We start from the raw sequence: 21,913 nt of genomic DNA, 5'->3' as shown, positions 1-21,913 counted from the left end.
AGCTAACACCTGTTCTTTGCGATTTTTTTTTCCCCCATAGTGAGGGAGGAGGAACTCTCTCTCCAGTGATATTAAATATGTGTTACTAATTAGTTATTCAGGTATTGTTGACTATGGTCTTATTAGGCTTATTCTTATTTGCAGTTTTCAACACCTAATTCCTATACCTTGATGACATCTGATTATTTGAAATACATTGCAGCCTCTGCATGTAAATTTCAACAGTTTGTTACTGGTTTTGGCCCCCTTGTGTCATAAACTATTCAAAGCGATTATCATGTGGTGCTGCTAGATGGGATTCTGCTAATGTTCTGCTTGGGAAGAATCAAACTGCTACAGAAATTCTAGGATATGCAGAGAACCTTGAAATCTGGAGTGCTGGGATTAGATGCCTGGGAGGAGACACCTCTCAAAGCATCTTCTCTGAGGGTCTGTTTACAACACGCTCAGTTGAGCAGGAATTGAATTTGTGCAGCCAACGGCTGTCTCTTATTTAAAATCTGGAATTTATTTCTCACTTGCTTTATCACTCGCCATCCTTCCCTCGTGCAGGTGCAAATGAATGCTGCTGCTGACTCATATCCTGGAGGCTTTGCCCCACACGCCTCCTATCAACTACATGCTACATAGATCATAAATGACAGTTAAGTTCTCATAGATTTGTAAGGCACCAGAGTGTTGTCTGTTAGCTTGAGACAATGTGGTTAACCTGTCTTATTTTTCTTTCTACAAAAAAAGGTCACACACCATTCCTACAAAACCAAACTAGGAAATCCAGGACTCTCCTAAAAATTTTTTTTTCTCATCTGGCATGGCTGTTATCCTGATGAACATCAAAATCATATTCCAGCCCCAGATAATGCTGAGAGAGAGGGGAAATGAAAGGTCAACCATCCTAAGTCCTGTTGATTTCCAGAGTCCCATAGATACTTTATCAAGTGCCTGAGGCTTCCTGAACGGCTCACTTGCTTGGCTGTGCACACTGACCCTGGTCATGTGCCAGCATGTTTCAAGCAGCTGAGGATTGAGGGGCCAAGTGAACAATCAGGATGATGCTGTCATTATGTCTGAGACGGAAAACTGGGATGGGCAATAACCAAAAGTGTGTCCTTTCCTGCTGATTTTAGATCCATTTGGAAGGAGCTGTTGTCCTGTGTTCCTGAGAATTCGTACATTACACACATACCATGAACAACTTGCCTCATACCAAATGACTGGGAGAAATATACAAAAGTAGAAGGAGAGACTTAAAAGGATGCAGCTGTTTTGTACACTGCTACACGTGCTTTGGTTCCTTCCTTTGCAGTTTTTTCAGCTGTCCCTGAAGTCATGAGCTATAACCTCCCCCTTCGCCACCATTCCTGCATTTTTGCTACACAGGCCTTCTGTTGTAACCTTTTGTATTCTCTCCATTTCTTGACCATATTACTGGTCCCATGCCACTTTGGTTTTTTGGCTAGCAGAAGCAAGGATGGTGGCAAGCAAAGGGTACCTCACCGTAGAGTGGTTATTTTCAGAAATAAGGGGAAAAGTATAAAATTGAGCCCCTTTAGGCAGACATGAGAGGGGAAAACTTGTGTAGAAATAAATTTTTATCAAGAGGAAAAGGCAGAAAACAGTTTAATGTCTAAGTTTACACTTTGATAAGGCCACTAATCAGATAATCACCTTCTCTTCCACCCCTGGCCCAAGAGTGTTTACAGATGAGAATATTTATTTTACCCTGTATACTGTATCAGGTCACAGTACATAAAAGGGCTCTGTTGGCTTTAAATCCTTTTTTGTAGTACTGCAGGTCACATAGCAAAGGCTAGATTGTGAGAATTCATAAAATGAAACTTTCATTGCTAAAAATTAACACAACAATCTCTGTCTGCTACAGACAAGTGGGGAATACTGTCCGCTAGTACTGATACACTCAAGGTTTGTTGAAATCTTCAGACTTTAACTCCATCATATGTAATGTGCCTAAACTCATTCACACCAACTGTGAATCTCCCAGAAGTAGATTGCCTTAGTGAATAACTGAACCTGTGAATCAGTTTCTTCTTTGCAATATTAAAGGTCACGATATTATTATATTCAAGCTACTGAATGTATAAACTCTGATTATTTTCAGGGCCAAACACTTATTTCTTTACTAGCATACAAAGGGCTTTGCATCCTTCTAATATTGTCTCTTGGTTTCTGGGCTTACCCATGTTCAATAGCTGCGCAGGTTTAATACTAGGTGTGGCTTTAAACCAATGTAGTTCAAATTGTGCAAAATCCTGTGCCAACACTCTTATTTCTGTTTAATTCAGGTTAATAATCTGGTTTATATTGATTTTATTTTAACTCAATTCCATAAATAATGCCTAGAGTTAATCTGATGCAACTCTGGATATAGACTAGGCCTCTGTCTCTAGGTGGCTGAATATGGAGATAATGCAACATGAATTGCTTTCACCTCCTTTGCCCTACATTTTGGGATTGGGCCTCTTATTTTCTTGGGAATGTACATATGCTCACCTGCATTAATATAGGACTTTCTAGAGGGGTCTGAGTAAGCGCTTTCCAAGTAAGTTTATTTTATTTTTTGCCCCCTCTGAATATAACTCCCTCCACCATAGTCTGCTCCATTATTACCATTGCAGCCCACTTCAGGTTCTTTCTACATGAATGCTTTTACTACAGAGACCTTCCTGACAACCAGGAACAAAAAAGAGGGATGGAAGTTCTCTTTCAGTAGGTACAGGTGGAGACTTCTCTCCCCTTGGCCTGAGCCATTGCTACCCTATGGATGCATACGTACAAGCATATCTAGCCCTGGGACTCTTTCCTTTCACGTTTGTTGACTTGATCTCCCTTCCCCTCTTGAAATGGGATGTAAGTAAAATCAAAGATGTGACTGTGGTGCCGATTGCCTGAGGATTAGTTGTCTTCTGCTATTTCATTCTGTTGCTGCTGGATTCCGTTAAAATAAAAGCTGCTGAAAGAGGAATAGCAGTGTGAAGTTTCATCTGATTATAAATGCAAACCCTATGCTTCTGGACATTTTATTGTAATTGGCTAAATTGTTGGTGTTGCATGTACCTGTGATTAGATAACTGATCCATAGTGTTTTCTATCTTTAAATTTATGTTCAAGTCTCTGGATATAGGCATGAAAAATGAGATCTCAGTTAAAATCTGAGGTACAGCAAGTAATGAAAAGAAACACGAGCAGGTTATGGGAATTCAGAGCTTTTTGGTGACGTGGGCGAGTAAATATTAACTGAGTCTGCTGTAAAGGAGCCAAATACTAAGTGCGTATTATGTAGAAGGTAGTTGATCAGGAAAAGGATTTGCTGTTCACACCGGCGCTTTTCATCAGTAAAACTTTTGTCATTCGTGTGTGTGTGTGTGTGTGTGTTTTAACACCCCTGAACAAAAAAAGTTTTGCCAATGAAGTTCCAGTGTCGACAAAGCCTAACGTATCTATGGTTATTCAGTGTTGGGGTCAGAGCAGGGGACAGAGCAAAGGCTACTGACAGGGAACAGCAACTACTGGTTTAACCAATGGAGTATGCTCTCAAATGCAGGATTCAGTACTGACCACTGTTGCATATAGAGTAAATATGGTGCTGCCATGGTGAGAGTATAAAGAAAGCTGACTGCGCTGATTCTAGGCTTAAAGGATTCGGTTAGTCCGACCCTCTCTGACTAAAGAGAATTATTTCATATTAGGACAAGATCATTGTTCCCACTGCGGGGTTTTAAAATGCCATGAAAGTGAGAAACTGGGAAACTTGGAGAACTGTTTTGTTCAATGAGCGCAACATACAAGAAATTGCAAGTTTAAGAGCCACTGAATCTAATGGGTAAATGTAGGAAAGGATGTGCAGAGATTATCTATGCAACTGCCACTGGCTTATGTGATCACATCTGCCCAGCATGACTTGGATAATGACTTGACTGGGTTTGTGGGAAGAGATGAAATGCAGCTAATCTAAAGGGGAACCTAGTCTTTGGGCCAAGTGGTTTCTTGCTGTCCTTTATAGGCAGAAATAAAGTGCCTGTTGGGCAGGGTGAACTATTCTGGCTTGTAGCATCCCTGTAGTTACCTACCATTTTCAGCTCTCCCACCTAGCTAATGCTCCAGAAATCTGTACATCATAATGTACATCTCATTCTTCTGCCTTATCTGGGCAGATTAAAGTTTTGAATGCACTGACTTATCTTCAGATAATGCTGTGCTAGTTACAGCCATAACACGCCAATTAAAGAACTTACCTGGATGGGAGATGAGCCAGAAAATCACTGCAGGTGTTTAAACAAGGAGACTGTGTGTGAGACCAATGTCAATTTTTTTTCTCCCTTGTGAGGAGAGCTGTATTGTGGATTTTTTTCCCTAATGTATGTGCAATCAGACTTTCATAAAATAAAGTGTCCATTTGCTCCTGAATGGTATTCTGTGGTTGTACAGGCCTGCTGTGTTGCAAAATTGACTACATTTGTTTAACAAAGATGCATCTTATTGCTGTGGATATGACCATAACTATGTTACATGTTTGGTTTGTTTAAAAAGAGGGAAGAAAAAAAAAAGCCACGGACCTTGTACAGGTTTATTTGCATAGACAAAATGTAAAAGTCTGTTGTTGTTTTTTAAAGTTTAAAAACTAGGGCTAAAGTGGCATGCCTTTTGTATATCTGGCTACAGTATGGCTCACTGCTGTTCACACAGGCAGGGCCCAACTGTTTAATAGTTGTAATTTAACATGGTCAGGTGCTTTTAATTAATAGCATAGACAAGCGCTGTGGGGAGGGGGGGAGGTGTTTCTGTGGCCAAGCTTGCTTGTCATTCTATAGTTGTATTCTTCATCCAAGCCCCCACCATTCTCTTGCTCTTTTCTCAGAGGGCTGGGTGCATGCTCTCCTTTGTCCCCTTTTCACTGACCCAGAAGTCTTCTCCACAATACCATTTTTATTCAAATTTCTGATCATTGCACTAAGAGCAGGTCTGGCAACAGTTGAGACAGACCCACTGTAAAGACCTGCTCTGAGCATAATCTGACAGCCTGAAAGTTGAAATGTAGATGGCTTGTCTTCAGTGGCGCTCTCATCTTTGCTAGCACTGGAGCTGTGCTGATATTGCAGTAGCAGTAAATGTGAAGGGAAAATGCGGGTGTCGGCACAGTCAAAGTATATGTGCATATGGTTTGGTTGTGTAAGAAGGCTGAGCCTTTCCAAACATTCTTGTTTTGCTCTCTGAGTTTTCTTTTCCCCTCCTTTCCATACTAGCAGAAAAGGAAGATGTCAGGAGAGAGATCCATCTATCCTTTTTTCTTTTTTTCTCACCCTTTTATCTTCCTGAAAACTAATTTGTCTTTTTAAAAATATGTATGTTTTTGTTCTTGTTTGCAATCATATCCTTATTTTGATGGACAATCTAAGTGGCACATTAGCATGGATAACCTCCTGTATATGCAGCCTTGGGCAGAGGGAAGAAAGTTATTGGACTGGCACTTTGACCTTTGAGGTAAATCCTCAGTCAAGTCAGTCATTAATAGTTAACAGTTAAGATGTCACTGAAGGAAACCTGAGGCTGCATTGGAGCATTATTTTATCTTGGGGAAGTACCTTGGAAAGAGAGAGAACTTTGTCACCTTGATAATGTTGGAATGATCTTTTGCCTTCTAGTTCGTATTCCAGTTGATATAATTGAAAGATGTATTAGTTTCTTCCCTTTCTTGGATTCCATTTCTAGAATCCCTGTTTATGTTCAGTAATAACTCCAAGAGTCTAGGAAATTATATACTTGAGTGGGGAATGGCAAAGTTGGCGATGTCTTTGACACAATCTATTTGAATTCAAAAAGATTTTAGCAGCCTAACAAACTTTTGTACAAAAAGTGTATTTGCTGTTTAATGCTATTAGTGTCAGCTTGAATTATCTGCTGATGTCAAAAAGACATCATTGTTTCAAAAAAGTCAAGAAGTTGCACTCTGCTTAGAAAACTGCTACATATATTTCCCTCTGCACCAAAATTAACTTATTTTTCATCTCTTGTGTTTTTATTTCATGCTGGTATGATCAAACACATGGCATGCGATTCAAGGCTGCACGTTTTTCCTACAGAGGAACCTTAACCAAGTAATAGTTTTGATCCCTATCAATAGTAATAGTTTTGGTCCCTACCAAGAAACTTGTGCTGTTTAAGGGACATTACTTCTATACGAAGTGGGGGAGGGAAGAAAGGCATGTTTTATCTTCTGCTCCTACAGCTGGGTTGTATATGTTGAATGTGCCTTGTGGCACACAGGCTTATTACAGCCAAAAGGTACTAAGACAAGAATGAAAGCGGAGACCGTCAGGCAAGACTGCAGCTCATAGATAATTGCATGTCATTGTGGACAAGAGGGAGTTGTAGCTTTGGCAGGGGGGAAGTCTATTAATCTAAATTTTGAAGTGTTTACACAGCATTGAGAAGATTGTTGGCCCTGTGTCTGTCTTAGGACATTAATTGAATCATTGTGAAGGGCACTAAGCCAGGTGTGAGACTCTATTCCATTCTAGCTGCCTTCTTCCTCTTGAGCTGTGTCTCCCTCACATGACTAAAACCACCGCCACTTGCAGATAGTGCTCTTAACTGCTTTCACAGACTGGTAAACAGAGCTCCTTAGCTCAAGTTGAGGGTGTAGTAATGTGGTATGATATAATGGCCCAATGTCAATGAAGACTGAAATTTCAACATGTAGGATTTAGTGTGTATTTTGAGGTCAATTGTCTTGTGAGGAATTAAACTAATCCAGTATGTTTTGGAGAATGGGATGTAATTGGAGAGTGAATGGTATTAGACCAACATCTAGTGCAGTTTTAATATACATCTCCTTCTCCAGGTGATGGATGAAGTTCAGGCATCCATGCAGAGTACCCCGTATCTGTCAGCTGCCTTGGACACGACTGATTTGTGAGGTTTTGAAGCTGTCTGCAGTCCCTAGCAAGAGTTGATGAAGTCCATTTTGGAATGGCTCCATTCATTTCCTCCCTCCCACCCCCGCCCCCAAAAAAGGAGAGATCAGAGGGTTGTGTAAGCAATTGTTCATCTGTTCCAAGAATTTCCTCATTTTGGGATTTCACCGAGGTTTTGTCTACACAGAGAAAGCACACTTGTTGAACTGAAACTCGTACCTTTGTATGTAGGTATGGACATTCGCTGATCTTGGTGCAAGAGGCAAGAGTAGCTTATTTCAGTTTATCTTAAACCTATTCCCAACTGACTTAAACTAAACAGAAAAGCCATTCTTGCATCAAAGAAGTGTCCACACACGCAGTTTAACTACATCAGTTTAAACTGACATCTTAGTTTATACCAGTGCAACTTTCTCATGTAGGTCTTAGTTTTCTCATTTCCTTCCTGCTCAACATGCATAGGAGGAGTGTATGGGCTGTCAGCTGGCATTCGACTCTGTATTTCTATTTTGTATGACCTGACTGGCTGCTGCAATTGAAAGACTTAGGCCATGTCTATAGTATGGGCTACAGCAGCTTAACTGTGGCACCATAATGCAAATGCTTCCTACAATGACAGAACAGGTTTTTCTATCACTGTAGGAACTCCAGCCTCAGTAACTAGGTTAATGGAAGCATTCTTCCATCAACCTTGCTGTGTCCTTTCTAGGGGCACTTGTGGCTTCAACAAATCTGCCTACAGCAGCACCCATCTTTGTGGTTTCTATCAACTGATAAGAGTCCTCAGCAGGCCAGCCCTGTTTTCTACCTGCGCCTCTAGCTATAGCCTTTAGCCTACAACAAATATTGTACACAATCTTGCGTGCTTGTCAGACCTCCCCAGTAGAGAGATCTGTAGTCCTATTCCTTCATCCAGACTCCAAAGCTCCCTTCTTTTTATCTCTAAATGGGCTCCAATAGTGAAATGCATTTTAATTTTTTTTTTAATTGTGTTTCTCCACCACATACCCAGTAAATTCACTTTGAGGACAATGTTGTTGCAGGAAGGGTAGTTGTATGTATTAGGGCTCAAAATTAAATAACCTGGGTTTTATTATATTTATTTAATTAGTTCTGCGTGTTTATTAATTGGGTTTGGGTCTCTGTGCTAAGTACAGTATCTGATCCACACACACACACCCTACGTACCGACCTGCATGGTGTTGGCCAGTGTAAGGAGAACACACAGCATACAATGTATTGTCTCTGACCCTAGAAGAGATCATTTCTCTGTGCTTAGATTAGACTAGCCTACATTAAAAGTGCCTGGAGTGCAACCGGAGAAGTCCTAAATTGCATTTTGAATTGCAGAGTAAGGACTAACTAATCAGTTATGGATTTCTATTAAGGGCTTGTCTTCACTAGAGTTTTGAATTAATTGAGATAATTGATTGCCAATTAAAAGGTAAAGAACAAACATTTATAGCCAGGATCAAATGTGTGAGGAGTATGCATGCCAGCTTTTACAAATGTGTTAACTACCTCGAATTAATTGCAATCAAAAGTCTAGTGAAGACCTATCCTAAGGCCATATCTACACTACCACTTTCGTCGGTATAATTTATGTTGCTCAGGGAGCATGAAAAAACACATCCCGAGTGACATAAGTTACACCAACAGAAGTGCCGATGCGGAGAGCACTGTGTCGACAGGAGAGCTCTCTCCCGTCGGCACAGAGTGGCTACACAAGTGATCTTATGGCAGCGCAGCTACACTGGTACAGCTATGCTCCTGTAAGCTCGCTAGTGTAGACACGGCAGAAGAGTGAACTGGGTAACCAACCATTTCTAGTGAGGAAGGTTCAAGTATATATCACAACTGTGGTCAGATGCATTATTATTTATTTATTTAAAACCTTGTAAACTTCTGTACACATTATCTGTGGCCACTGGGCTTAGGTGTTGTTTCTAATGCAACCTCCCTGTGATTCAGTTTGGGAAACGCTGGTCTAGGCTAAAATACCTCCAAAGATCATCCCCACAAATGTGAGGATTCTTCATGAGCCTTCAGTGCCCTCTAGGCCTGAGCTGATGATTTGTTAGCTCTGAAAAACAAAAATATTGACCCTTCCCACTGCAAAATGTTGTTAAAAAAAAAAAAACCATGTAGCATTCAAATGAGCTCAGTTAATACAAAGACATGTAATGAGAAAGAAAGCTGAATGAGAAGCAGGGGTGATTCAAGAAACTAGAGGCCGGATAGCATGAAATAACTTGGAAAAGTTAAGCAAAGGAAAACAAACCAAAAGGAGCCCAGTTTTGTGCTGGCTCATCAGCCTTTGCCAGGGACAGCAGGTGAACTAGCACTTGCCTGTGCTTTTTTGTGTTTGCATTTGTGTAGCTTGGCCAGAGGATTCCATTAGGCCCTGTTCATGTCCAAGCTATTCTAGGCCTTGTAACAATGTTTGAAAGTTTTAAAATTTGATTGACTGTTTTGCAGAATATGTCCCCACTAAACCATATTCAGTAGCTGTGCTAGACACCAGCTGACTACTACTTCACCAATATAATGTGGAAGTTAGCGCATGAGCTGTGTGGAGTCATGTAACTCTAGCCATAGCTTATTCCCAAGTAACCTGTTTAAACACTGCTGCAGTTTTGCAAAACTCTGCTTGTGGGGAGAAAAGTTTTAATAGGCAAGAACATTTTCATTAATGGATTGGGGAAATCTGAGGAACTGTCCCAGATTGAGGTGTCATTAGAGGAGATTTTGGAATAAATTGATACATTTAATAGTAATAAGTCACCAAGACCAGGTGGTATTCACCAAGAGTTCTGAAGGAACTCAAATGTGAAAATGCAGAACTACTAACTGTGGTATGTAACCTGTCATTTAAAACTGATTTTGTACCAGATGACTGGAGGATAGCTAATGTGATGTCAATTATTAAAAAAGGCTCCAGAGGCAATCCCAGTAATTACAGTCCAGTACACCTAACTTCATTACCAGGCAAATTGGTTGAAACTATAGTAAAGAACAGACTTATCAGACACATAGATGAACACGATTTGTTGGGAAAGAGTCAACATGGTTTTTGTAAAGGGAAATCATGCCTCACCAATCTACTAGAATTTGTTAAGGGGTCAACAAGCATGTGCACAAGGATAATCAAGTGGATATAGTGTACTTAGATTTTCAGAAAGCATTTGGCAAGGTCCCTCACCAAAGGCTCTTAAGCAAAGTAAGCTGTCATGGGATAAGAGAGAAGGTCCTCTCATGGATCAGTAACTGGTTAAAAGACAGGAAACAAAGGTTCGGAATAAATGGTCAGTTTTCAAAATGGGGAGAGAGAAATAGTGGTGTCCCCCAGTGCAAAGTAATGCACATTGGAAAACATAATCCCAACTATACATATAAAATGATGGGGTCTAAATTAACTGTTACCACTCAAGAAAGATCTTGGAGTCATTGTAAATAGTTCTCTGAAAACATCCACTCAATATGCAGCGGTAGTCAAAAAAGCGAACAGAATGTTAGGAATTAGTAAAGGGATAGATAATAATACAGAAAATATTACATTCCCTCTATATAAATCCATGGTATGCCCGCACCTTGAATACTGTGTGAAGTTCTGGTTGTCCCATCTCAAAAAAGATATATTGGAATTGGAGAAGGTACAGAAAAAGGCAACAAAAATGATTAGGGGTAAAGAACAGCTTCCATCTGAGGAAAGATTAATAAGATTAGGACTCTTCAACTTGGAAAAGGAATGACTAAGGGGGGATAGGATAGAGGTCTTAAAAAAAAAACATGACTGATGTAGAGAAAGTGAATAAGGAAGTGTTATTTACTCTGCATAACAGAAGAACTATGGGTCACCCAATGAAATTAATAGGCAGGAGGCTTAAACAAAAGGAAGTATTTCTTCACACAAAACACAGTCAACCTGTGAAACTCTTTGCCAGAGGATGTTGTGAAAGCCAAGATTATAACAAGGCTCAAAAAAGAACTAGATAAGTTCACGGAGGATAGATCTATCAATGGCTATTAGCCAGGATGGGCAGGGATGCAAAACCATGCTCTGAAGTGTCCTAGCCTCTGTTTTCCAGAAGATGGGATTGGGCGACAGGGGATGGATCACTTGATGATTGCCTGTTCTGTTTATTCTCTCTGAAACACCTGGCATTGGCCACTGTCGGAAGACAAGATACTAGGCTAGATGGACCATTGGTCTGACCCACTATGGCCATTCATATGGTTGGTTGTATCTCCTTCTCTCCCTCTTCCCCCAGTCTTAGCAAGGATGGGAGAGTAAACTTTGTGCCTGGAGTCCAGTAAAATTTCATTACCATTTTTCAAGGTTGAACTAAGGGGAAGACTTGATGAGTATAACTTTCTACTTCAAGCTTCATGTTGGGCATTACATCCAGATGATTTTATCTATAAATTGTTTCCTTGTAGGTGGTGTCAGATGCTGCTGGGCAAGGGGTTGCAATCACTGGGAACAAAACCTTCAACAACTGGAATTGGCCTAATGCTGTCATCTTTGCTGCTACAGTAATCACAACAATCGGTGGGTATTTAGCATGTAAAGTCTCCTGGCCTTTAAGTCCAGTGGACTGGTACCATCTCTTGTCCAACTGGCTGTCCACTGAAAGGAAGATAAAGGGTTATAGGAAGTGTATACAAATCAATAAAAACCTTAGAAAATTTATCTTTTAGGCACATTTGGTGAGGTGATGACAGTTTTTTTCAATTTCTGTGTCCACAGCACTCAAATCCTTGAACTACATAATAGAAATGTTTCCCTTGCTGAGTAGATACAATCCTGTGTGCTGACAAGGTGGGATTAATGTATTCTTAGTTCCAATCAAGTTTTACACTTGCAAGTCTGTGTGGTATAAATTTAGCGTAGAGTGTTGCCTTTAACCTAAAGGAATATTCTTGGAGCTTGGCACATCCACACATGCATGAGATTTTGTGAAACTCTCCTATCCTGTACCGTCCCACACACTCCCAAACAAGCTGTTGATAAACGCATTGCCATTAGTGAAAGAGACAGATCTGAAGGCCTTCCTGTGTATCTCTTGTATTTCTTGGAGAAAGCTGGGCAGAATTGATGCGCTCTCCTTAATCTCACTGCTGATTTGTTCATGTGGAACCCTATTGCACCGTACGGCTTATTCCTCATCTCGGTTATGCAGACGGACTGTGCTGCAGAACTTGCAAAATCAGCTGCTGCCCTCTTGCAAAAATCTGCCTTTGCTTTTACAGAAGGTCTTTGCTGATATGTCCAGAGACCTCTGCAAGATGCAGGAAAACATCAGGGGCACTGTTTGTTGTTTGTTCTGACAAGGAACACGCAGTGTTTGCAAATACAAATTGACCAGTGGAGATGGAAACCTTACTGTGAAACCAAATACAGCACCATGTTCTGCTTGTTACTATTATTAAAAACCTTTTGAAAAAAGCCTTACTTCATTGTGCTTTAAACCAGTTTTTGCTTTCTTGAACTTTTTACTGGAAGTTAAGAAAATTCTGGCAGAGGGTTAGAAATGGGACTAGTTGTCCTTACTGGGGCTGTGCTCAGAATATCTGCCAAACTCTGTTGCCATCAGAGGGCCAAAGCCCTGACCCAGGCACTGTGTTCTATCACAACCTTTCCTCCATCTCTTCACTACCAGGCTTCCTTTATCTGCAGAAATACCAGGGCAAGGCTTAGATGTTCATAATGGATCTCATAAAAGACATGTCTTACCTGGGGCGTCTTACCTGAGGCTTCTCGTACAGCAGATGTCAGGGAACAACTCCCTATGTATATGCTGAACTGCCTTGAATTGGCATCTGTGTAAATGGTCTTTTATCTCTTTCAGGCTATGGAAATGTTGCTCCTAAGACACCCGCTGGACGTGTCTTCTGCATATTTTATGGGCTCTTTGGAGTTCCTCTCTGCTTGACATGGATCAGTGCTTTGGGGAAGTTTTTCGGTGGACGTGCCAAGAGGCTGGGCCAGTTCCTAACAAAGCGAGGAGTAAGCCTGGTATGGATTTCTGCTTCTTTTTCCTCCTACAGGGTGTGGTTGGTGTGTGACTTGAACTTCTAGTTCTTCGGCTATCTGCTAATCTGGGTAGTGTACTTGGCTCTTAAGGACCATATTCTCCAATAGGATTACATGGATTGAATGGAGAAAAGAACTCAGCCCTGTTTGTAAGCTCTCTGAGGCAGGATCCATGACCACTACAGTTTGTACAACATGAAGCACAATGGGGCCCTGATTGGGCCTCTGGGTTATATGGTAATACGAACATTTGATAATATTGTAGTCAATATGGAGACATTTACAAAACAGTGTTACAAAAATGTGTATAATTGGTGTATATAACTGAGTGTTAATGCAGTAAAACCAAGCAGGTACAGTAAACTATTGAGGGTGAAATAAATGTATGTACGCAGGCAGGTAAATGGGTTTTGTGCAGGAGTTGGTGGAGAATGGGAAGGAAAGTGCTAAAATTCTCTCCACGCCTGCCATGAATTTCAGTATGTATGGTGATCACTCTTATGGCTTCTCCAGCCACAGCATCCCATCTCTCCAGCACAGAGCTTAAGTGCTGTGGGGGCCAAGTTCTGCCTCTCTCGATCAGAAAGAGTTGTGCCTATAGAGATTTAACAGGCTGATATGGATTACAGGGCTGTTGTTCTCTCAAAGGTGTTAGTGGTGTCACCTACACCTTAGTGCAACTTGTGTAGTTCCCAAAACCCTTTGATAGAACTGAAGCCTAGGAATTCAGAATACTGTATGTTTAATTCATATAACATGCCCTGGCTCTCCTTTTTCTCTTGAACCCTCCAGTGCTATCTCCTGTCAACCCATAGTGCTCCTTCACTGATCACTTGCTCCTCTTTTGTCAACTGTGCCCCTACCTCCACTGGCCTTTTGCAACCCCCTGCCTTACTGCCAGAGCACTCCTTATCTTTTGCTCCAGCAGCCACTGTGCAGGGTTGGTGATATGCACATGGACTGCAGTATTCGGGCTAACATTGATGGACACTGTAAAATGCACTGGGGTGGAAGAAAACTTGACTTGTGTGTCTGAATTATTTTTTTTTCTTCATCCTTCACAGCGAATGGCACAAATTACATGCACAGCAATTTTCATTGTCTGGGGAGTCTTAGTCCATCTGGTCATTCCTCCCTTTGTCTTTATGGTGACTGAAGGCTGGGACTACATTGAAGGTCTCTATTTCTCATTCATCACAATCACCACCATAGGATTTGGAGACTTTGTTGCTGGTCAGTTAATTCCCTATTTTATTATTTGTATATTGCCTGAGGTGTGTCTGTCTTCAGTGTAAATGTCAATAGTCTCGGGGGGGGGGGGGAGGAGGGAGGAGGGGGTTCAACTTCCTGAGGTCTGGGTGCGTCTGGAGGCTTTTGCATTACTGAAGCTTTTATTAAAGATCAGCACTACTCCATGAGACTCTGGAGCTGGCCCTGCAACTTCTCAAAATGGCACTTCCTAGACCCTGAGCTCAGTGCTCCGCAGAGGTTGGGGGAAGCAGATGGGCATGGGGGGTAAGGAGAGTTGTCTCGGCATTGTGAAGTGGGAGACACTGCTCCATTACTGCCCTTACTTCCACTGGTTCTAGCAACCACAGGATTTTGCTAAGTGTCTCATCATGTGGGGAGTAACCCAGAGGGCTTGTGATCTAACCCCATCAGTGAAAAAGTCTTGGGTTAGGCCAAAGAGCTGGAAAACCATGAAGCCCTTAACGTTTAGGACACACACACACACACACACACACACACACACACACACACACACACACACACACACACACACACACACACACACACACACACACACACACACACCCTTTTAGAGCAATCAAAACTTTTTAGAAACAAGCCTCATAGCATCACTGGGGCAAGCATTGTCCCTTTTTCTCAAATGGGAGAAAATGAGGCACAGAGTTGCTGAGGCCTAATCTTTGAGGAGTGACCTTTAATCCTTTAATCTTGGGTGCCCAACTTCAGCCACCTAGGCTCTGCTTTGGTGAGTTTGTATTTGTTCTCCAGAAGTGCCAAGTGCTCATAACTTAACTAAAGTCAGTGGGAGCTCTGGGTGACCAGCACCTCTGAATATTGAGCCCAAGATATCTAGAGTTCAGTGCCCTAAATTAGATGGCACTCCTGAAAATTTGGGCATAGCTTGTCCAAAACCATCCCAGGAGAGTTTGAAACAGAATCCAGAATCTTGATTACTGACTTCTGCTTTAGATAACTAGATTGTCCTTTCTCCCTAACCCATTTTTAAAGAAAGATCATTCATATGCAGTAGCTCATTCTAGGAGAGTTTAAATGCAAACCTCCACATGTTTTCTGTTTCAGCTTTGCTCTTGGAAGACAGGTGTGAAAATGGTGGTCTGAAAACTCTTGAAGATTCTTCATTGGATTTCAAGTTATATCCAGACTAAAACTTCCTTAAACTTTGTATACTCTTGTTATATAACCTTTCTTGTTTTGAATTCTTTATAGGTGTAAACCCGGACGTGAACTACCATGCCCTTTACAGATATTTTGTGGAGTTCTGGATCTACCTGGGCCTAGCTTGGCTTTCACTCTTTGTCAATTGGAAGGTCAGCATGTTTGTGGAAGTCCACAAGGCAATCAAGAAACGGAGGAAAAAAAGGAAAGAGTCCTTTGAAAATCACTCTCCCTCTAAAAAAGCCCTTCAGATGGGCAACTCCAAGGATGTGAACATCTTCAGCTTCCTTTCCAAGAAGGAAGAGACCTACAATGATCTCATCAAGCAGATTGGGAAGAAGGCTCTGAAGACAAGCAATGACAAAATGATTAAAGCAGAAAATGCTAAACCAAATATCCAGAATGCCCACAAGGATGCCCTGGTGACATACACAAAGAGCAAATCATTCGATTATGACAAGGTTTCCCTAGGACTCAAAAACTGTCACATCATGAGGCACCTAAATGACAAATGCACTGGAGACAGCCCCTTTGAGGGCACCATATTTGTAAACCAGCTGGACCGGATCAGCGAGGAAGAAGGGGAAGCTTGGGACTCCAGGGATTACCGACCCTTAATCTTTGAGAGTGCCAATATAAATTTTGCAAATGAGGAAGAAGACAATGAGGAAGATCTTTCAGATGATGAGGAAACTTCAAAGTCCTCCATGGATGACAATCTTGAAGAGGATCCTGAGACTCCCAAAAAACTGGTGAAGTTCCCATCCTCTGACGAATCTACCTTTGCCAGTAAAGAGTCGGAGATTTCTGTGCCTTATGAACAACTGATGAATGTGTACAACACAGTAAACAATGTAACGGCTACAACGTGATGCAGCATGCATTTTGGCAACGTTTTTTTAAAGGTGGTTAATACTGTCATTCAAAATTTATGCAGGAGGAAGGCAGATTCATTACTAGCACCTCCTGTCTCTAACACCCAAACCAAAAACCTCCTATGTCTTAATGTCATCAACAGTTGTTTGTTTTTTGGAGTCCAATCAGCTTTGCTTGTCTATGTTAGAACAGTTGCAAGATGACAATTTAAAGCTTGAGGCATCTTGCTTCCTCTTGGGACTCTGTAGTTCTTGAAGAAAGCGGGAGGAAATGACTAAAGTTGTTACACTGGACCTATTTTTTTCTTATGCTTTTCATGGGAGAATTCATTTGGGTGTAAAACTGTACAGTTGCAGACAAACTGGTTTAGGCATATAGAACATGTTAGATTACTGCACTAGCCTCTCACCTCTGGAAAGCTGGATTCAAGTTCTGCGTAGCTCACAAGTGAAAATAAGTTTGGGGTCTTATCCTAGCCACACATCACCAACTTGCTACCACTAGATATGGCATAACCGGTAGTCTATCTCCAAGAGAAGCTTGGGACTGGAATAACAGGATGTACTTAAGGTCAGAGTTGAGGTGCATTGGCAGAGGTGAGTAAAGAAGCTTCAAAGCTACCATGATGTTTCTCTGGGTTATGCCAGTGCGGTTAGTAAATGGTGAACAGTGAATTTATGAACAAAAATATTAAACTAAAAAACACCGAAGGAACTGGCTTAAAGAGAGCCTGCTTAGCAAACAAGAACCTGCCTGGAATGAAATCATCCTTAGGGGCATGAAAAGCACTTGTGGCTAAAGTTCACTGTGTCCAGCAGCCAAGAACTGTGCAAGAAGGAGGTGGGAGGGAAGCCACCTTGATCAAAGTAAAGAGGAGCACAAAGGATATGACAGACTTTTTACATGGAAAGTGTCCTTCCACTGTCTGTATTCTAGAGAAAATACTTGAATACACTTTGTCTGTACAGATGAAGTTTTAGTTAAACTGTCCTTTTGAGTAAAATCACCTTTTGAGTAGCAAATCCTGTCTGAATGTTGCAATGCCTGTCAAAGGGACCTGAAGAACTGCTACAGAAACCTGTACAGTATGATCACTGTCTCTGTTTCAGAAACTCTTGCTGTACCTCCCCAACTTGGTACTTCAGATTAGACTTGAAGTTGAGATGGTTTTAAAAACAGTCACATTTTGACTATGGTATTTTTAAAAGCATGACCCACTTGGGTATTCAATGGTTGTTCTGCCCCACTTCCAAGAAGGTTGCGTAATGGTAGACCTTGGGTAAAATTTTCAGAAGTGCCAGTGACTTAGGGATTGTTTACTCAGAGGATTAGTGCGTAACAGATGAGAATGTGAATCAGCAGTGTACTAGTTTGCTGTATGCTAACTGGCCATGTGGACCCCTTACCATGCACTAAAATCTCTTTAGTGTGCTTTGACATATTCCCATATGAAAGCGTATTGTGGAACTTTTAGTGTGTTGTAGCAGGGTCCACTTGACCAGTTAGTGTGCACCAAGTGGGTGCACTGTAGATTTACACCCTGGCTTGCAGCATGCTAATTCTGTGTAGACAAGCCCTTAGTCCCTTTTTTCCAAAAGTGACTCAGGCTCCTAAGTCACTTGGGCACATCTGAAATTTTTACCTCTTGCCTCTAATTAGAGCTTTTGGTTGGTTGTGGGGTATGTGGGCTGTTTTTTTTTAAATGTTAACCCCAGATGTTTTGAGTAAAAAAGAAAACGGTAATATGTTTTTCTTTCCTTTTTTTAAAAAAGAGATCCACACATACACCATGTAAAACTCTCTTTCAAATGAGGCTCTTGATTACATGTTGGCAAGAGGTGCTGCTACTCTGGATAGTGGGACACTGCAAAGGAGGGTGTGCTGTGGGAGGGGAAAGGACAGTGTCCCAGTATCCAAAGTATTTTTAGAACAGAGAATTGTCAAGACCTTTGGACTTAAAATGGCAAGCTTTTGTTTTTGTTTTATAGTATCTAAATCATTCCAAGATGCCCTAGAAATTTTGAAAGTTCAGAGAACAGTTAAAACTGCAATATATGGATTTGGGAAGGAGAGAGGTAAATATTGCTGCCTCTAGAACTCGGTGAGAAGGATTGTATGGAATTTTGTAACCCTAACCTTGAATGACTAAATTTACTAATAACTGTAAATATTCACTGCTGCTTGAATCATGGGAGTCTCCTTCCACATTAGGAGGAGAAACTGTGGGAACCCAGCACTCCAGTTAGATATCATGTTGACAAGAAGTTCTGAAGCCACCTACTGTAAAACAAGGAACGTCTGTATTGGTTGCTCTTTGGATAATTGTGTTATGTTCATGAAGGTGTGTAACCTAATTGTAACAAGGGCAAGATCCTGCTCTGTTAAAAATGTTGGAAAAATGTGAAATTAACTTAATTGGTTTCAGCAGTTATTCCACCTTTACAATATTATAGCTGAAGAGAGAATCTAACTCAAGGTGTAATTTCATACTTTTACTGCTTTTTGGAGTCTTGATGACTAGATGATCAGATTTGCAACAGTTGCAAAAGAGTGTCTGTACTAGAAAGGTTTTGATGAGTTCTAATAGGTTTTCTTTTCACAGCCTTTCATCATGACTCTAAGCCCCTCAGGTATGCCTCCTTGTGTAGAGGGTTTTGGGTGATAACTGTATCTTGATGCCACTGTGGTGGTGTTGTTTTCAACCATAAGAAATGGGAGGCAGGGCTCCATTTATAGAGGTGTGACTTTTACTGTGGCAGGTCTAATATTCTCATTAAAGAAATGCATATCACTTAAAAGAAAAAGAAAAAAAAAAAACACCACTCCAAAAAAACTCTTCTTGTTCTCCAGCTTGTCTTCCATTATTGACACAAAGAGCAAAGTTTTAGTGACAGTTAACTACAGGGTTAGGGTTGGGGAGAAAGGCACACTGAAAAAGATGGAGGAAGCAAGTCCATCTCGGTATTCCGTGTTAAGTAGAGAAGAGGAGCAGCTGAAGTGTGGTCCATGGAGCTTTAGAATGTGGCTTCTCTTTAATATAGAAATTACATGACCCAGACACTTCTCTTGGCTGCTCTGACTGAGATGGAATGTTGCACAATCTCCATATCAAACTGCAGCTATGTCTTTAAAGGTGTGGAGGGATGTGATCTATTCCATGTTATCAAGTTAGGTGCAGCTCTCTGCCTTCTGCCAAGCTGCTGACGTGGCCCTCATTTGGACTTTCCCGACATAGAATATAAAAGCCTACATTATAAACACCATGGATTTTCAGGTGCTGATTAACTTTCCATGGAACTAAGTGCAGAATTCTTTTTTGGAGACATAAACACACCTCACTCAAGACCACCCATTCATGTGCCTTACTGTAACACTACTGGGCAAAATTCGCCTCTTTGCAGCGGGCCAGCTCAAGGGCTATGCACCAATTAAATCCTGCTTTGCACCTGAAGATTAGTTGGGATTTAATTGGTACATTGCAGAGGGCCAGCACAAAAGCGAAGAGGTGATTTCCCTCCACCCCCAAGTATTTTTCAGATCTGGTGCCATCTCAGAATTGCTTGAGTTCTAAGCCAGCCAGCCCTCTTTGTCCACCTGTCTTCCACGTTTTAAGAAAAGCAACATCCTGGGGCCTTAACTAGCATTGTCTTCTTGCCCTTTGATTCTCATGTAGCAAACCAGAAGCATGTTCAGTGTTTTAGCTCTTCAACATAAAAGTGCCTATAGCTAGTTTCAATTCCCAGATGCTGCTTGGGGAAAATTCTGTATAATGTGAAGTAGTTCAAGGAAACGTAACTTTACTGTTTGCCACCATTTAGAATTCCACTGGGGTTTGTGAACTGAGGTTGTGGTTTGTTCTTCAGTAATTTCAGTTTTATAGGTGGGATTATGTGGTCAGTGGCTAACTTTAATAAAAAAACAAATTTATGGTAGATATAGACTTAGGAAGGGGGGGACATCCTTCCAGCTGACTAATGGCTGCTAACCTATTTCCAGCCACCTCTGGGCCATTATATCTGAGCATGGTTTCCCCTTTCATGCCTGATTTCCATTTGCCAAGATGATCCAATGCTGTCAAAGGCATTGGCAGTTGCAGCCAGGTCTTTGTTATGTTTAAAATTTTGTTCCTACATCCAAATTAAAAAGACAAGGCGGCCTCATCTTCCACTTAGCTCTTCCCTCTGTCTCACGCCAATTAGACTGGTCTGAGGGTGACTAAATGGGCTTCAGTGGGGTGTGTGTTTTGTGGCAGGCAGACTAACAAATCTGATACATTGGTACGAAACTGCTGAGTAACAGACAATAAGAGCTGTGTTCTTCCAGTGCTGGGGGTTTACGTGAATCCATTGCTGCCAATGGACGCCACAAAACTTAATGGATGCCATAAAACCAAAACCAGTGCTTACTGACAAACACCTTGTCATCCTGCATAAGATATGATTTTTTTTCTCTATTTGATTTGAGTGGTACAGATAAAAAATATATCAACATTCTCAGTAAAATAGGAACAAAAGCCTGAGAGCTCTATCTTTTCTATACTCTTCTTGCTTTCTAGGCTTCAGTCTACTGATTGTGATGCATTTAACTTATATATATAAGAAAGAGTCCCTAATTTTTAAAGTCTATACAGTCCTGGTGATCTCATTTCTGTCACTCCGTCACATGAACAAATAAATCATCTGTTTGTTCTTTGTTTGTTTGGTGATGGTCACTGGAATCACAATGTATGTAAATATTGGATAACTCTGTGTCAAATGTAATTTATTTTAATATTTTGCAATAAAACGTGAATTGTACAAGTTGTTTTCTCCAGACATAATTGGGGGAAGTAGAGAGGTATCAAGGAACTGAGTCTTATTTCTATGATACCAAGACATTTGTATTGCAGTTCACAGACAAGGTTGGTCTTGTTCCAAAAAGCTACAGCCCTGATACAGCAAGTTGTAAGTTAACACACTGTACTTTGAGGGAGCAAAGTCTGTCAAAAGGACAGGCATGTGGGAACAGAGGTCAGCATTTGGAAGGCTAGCCAAAAGGTCGTATGGATATGCTTGTGTACCCACAACCGTTCTCCAAATCCTTCACTCCACAATGTCTGAATGGGAGGTAGATGACAAAAAAAATTGTATTAAAACTGTAGGAACAATCCTCCAGTGGCCATTGAATGGGCTAGAAGACCTACCAGCACTTTTCTGTCTCCAGCTGTTTAATGTACTGAGCACCAGCAGCTCCCATAGAAATCAGTGGGAGATGGGGTGACCAACACTTGAGAAAAATCAGGCCATTTACTGCACATGCCTAACTTTAGGCACCCAAGTCTGAACGTGGCCTAATAGGTATGTGTATGATATGTACATAGCCAATGGCACACTCCAGCTATTTAGCACCTAGCAGTTGATGGCAGAAAGTGCCAGACTGGGACACTGTTCAGTACTGACTCGTGAGGATAAGTTTTACCTTTTCGGATCTCAGACGCAACTGCCTGTAACACCCGGTGATTTCCTTTGAGTGCTCTCCCCAAAAGGCCCTAACCAGCCTTGAGCCTGAAAGTTTGAGGATGTGCTCCTGCCAGTTTTTATGTGGTGGCATCCCTGCTGCTATGAGGTAGTGTTGTCGAGTGGCTAGAACGGGGCCATGGGTC

The 21,913-nt window shown here is 41.3% G+C and overlaps 1 protein-coding gene across 3 annotated transcripts in view; it reads left to right on the top strand.

Annotated features, from left to right (window-relative positions):
* The window catches only part of KCNK5 (potassium two pore domain channel subfamily K member 5), a 61,624-nt gene extending 40,556 nt beyond the window's left edge, over positions 1 to 21,068 (top strand). For all 3 annotated transcript variants that reach the window (XM_007071679.4, XM_043543507.1, XM_037895542.1), the window contains exons 2-5: positions 11,373 to 11,484; positions 12,785 to 12,951; positions 14,034 to 14,202; positions 15,448 to 21,068. In XM_007071679.4, coding sequence (XP_007071741.1) covers positions 11,373 to 11,484; positions 12,785 to 12,951; positions 14,034 to 14,202; positions 15,448 to 16,268 — 1,269 coding nt within the window. In that variant the 3' untranslated portion in view covers positions 16,269 to 21,068. The remainder of the gene's footprint in view (positions 1 to 11,372; positions 11,485 to 12,784; positions 12,952 to 14,033; positions 14,203 to 15,447) is intronic.
* The last annotated feature ends 845 nt before the right edge of the window (positions 21,069 to 21,913 follow it).

Source organism: Chelonia mydas, chromosome 3, assembly GCF_015237465.2.
Source record: "Chelonia mydas isolate rCheMyd1 chromosome 3, rCheMyd1.pri.v2, whole genome shotgun sequence".
NCBI classification, from domain to species: domain Eukaryota; kingdom Metazoa; phylum Chordata; order Testudines; family Cheloniidae; genus Chelonia; species Chelonia mydas.
The sequence above is the reverse complement of the archived record's forward strand: the minus strand, read 5'-3'. Positions and strand labels throughout refer to the sequence as shown.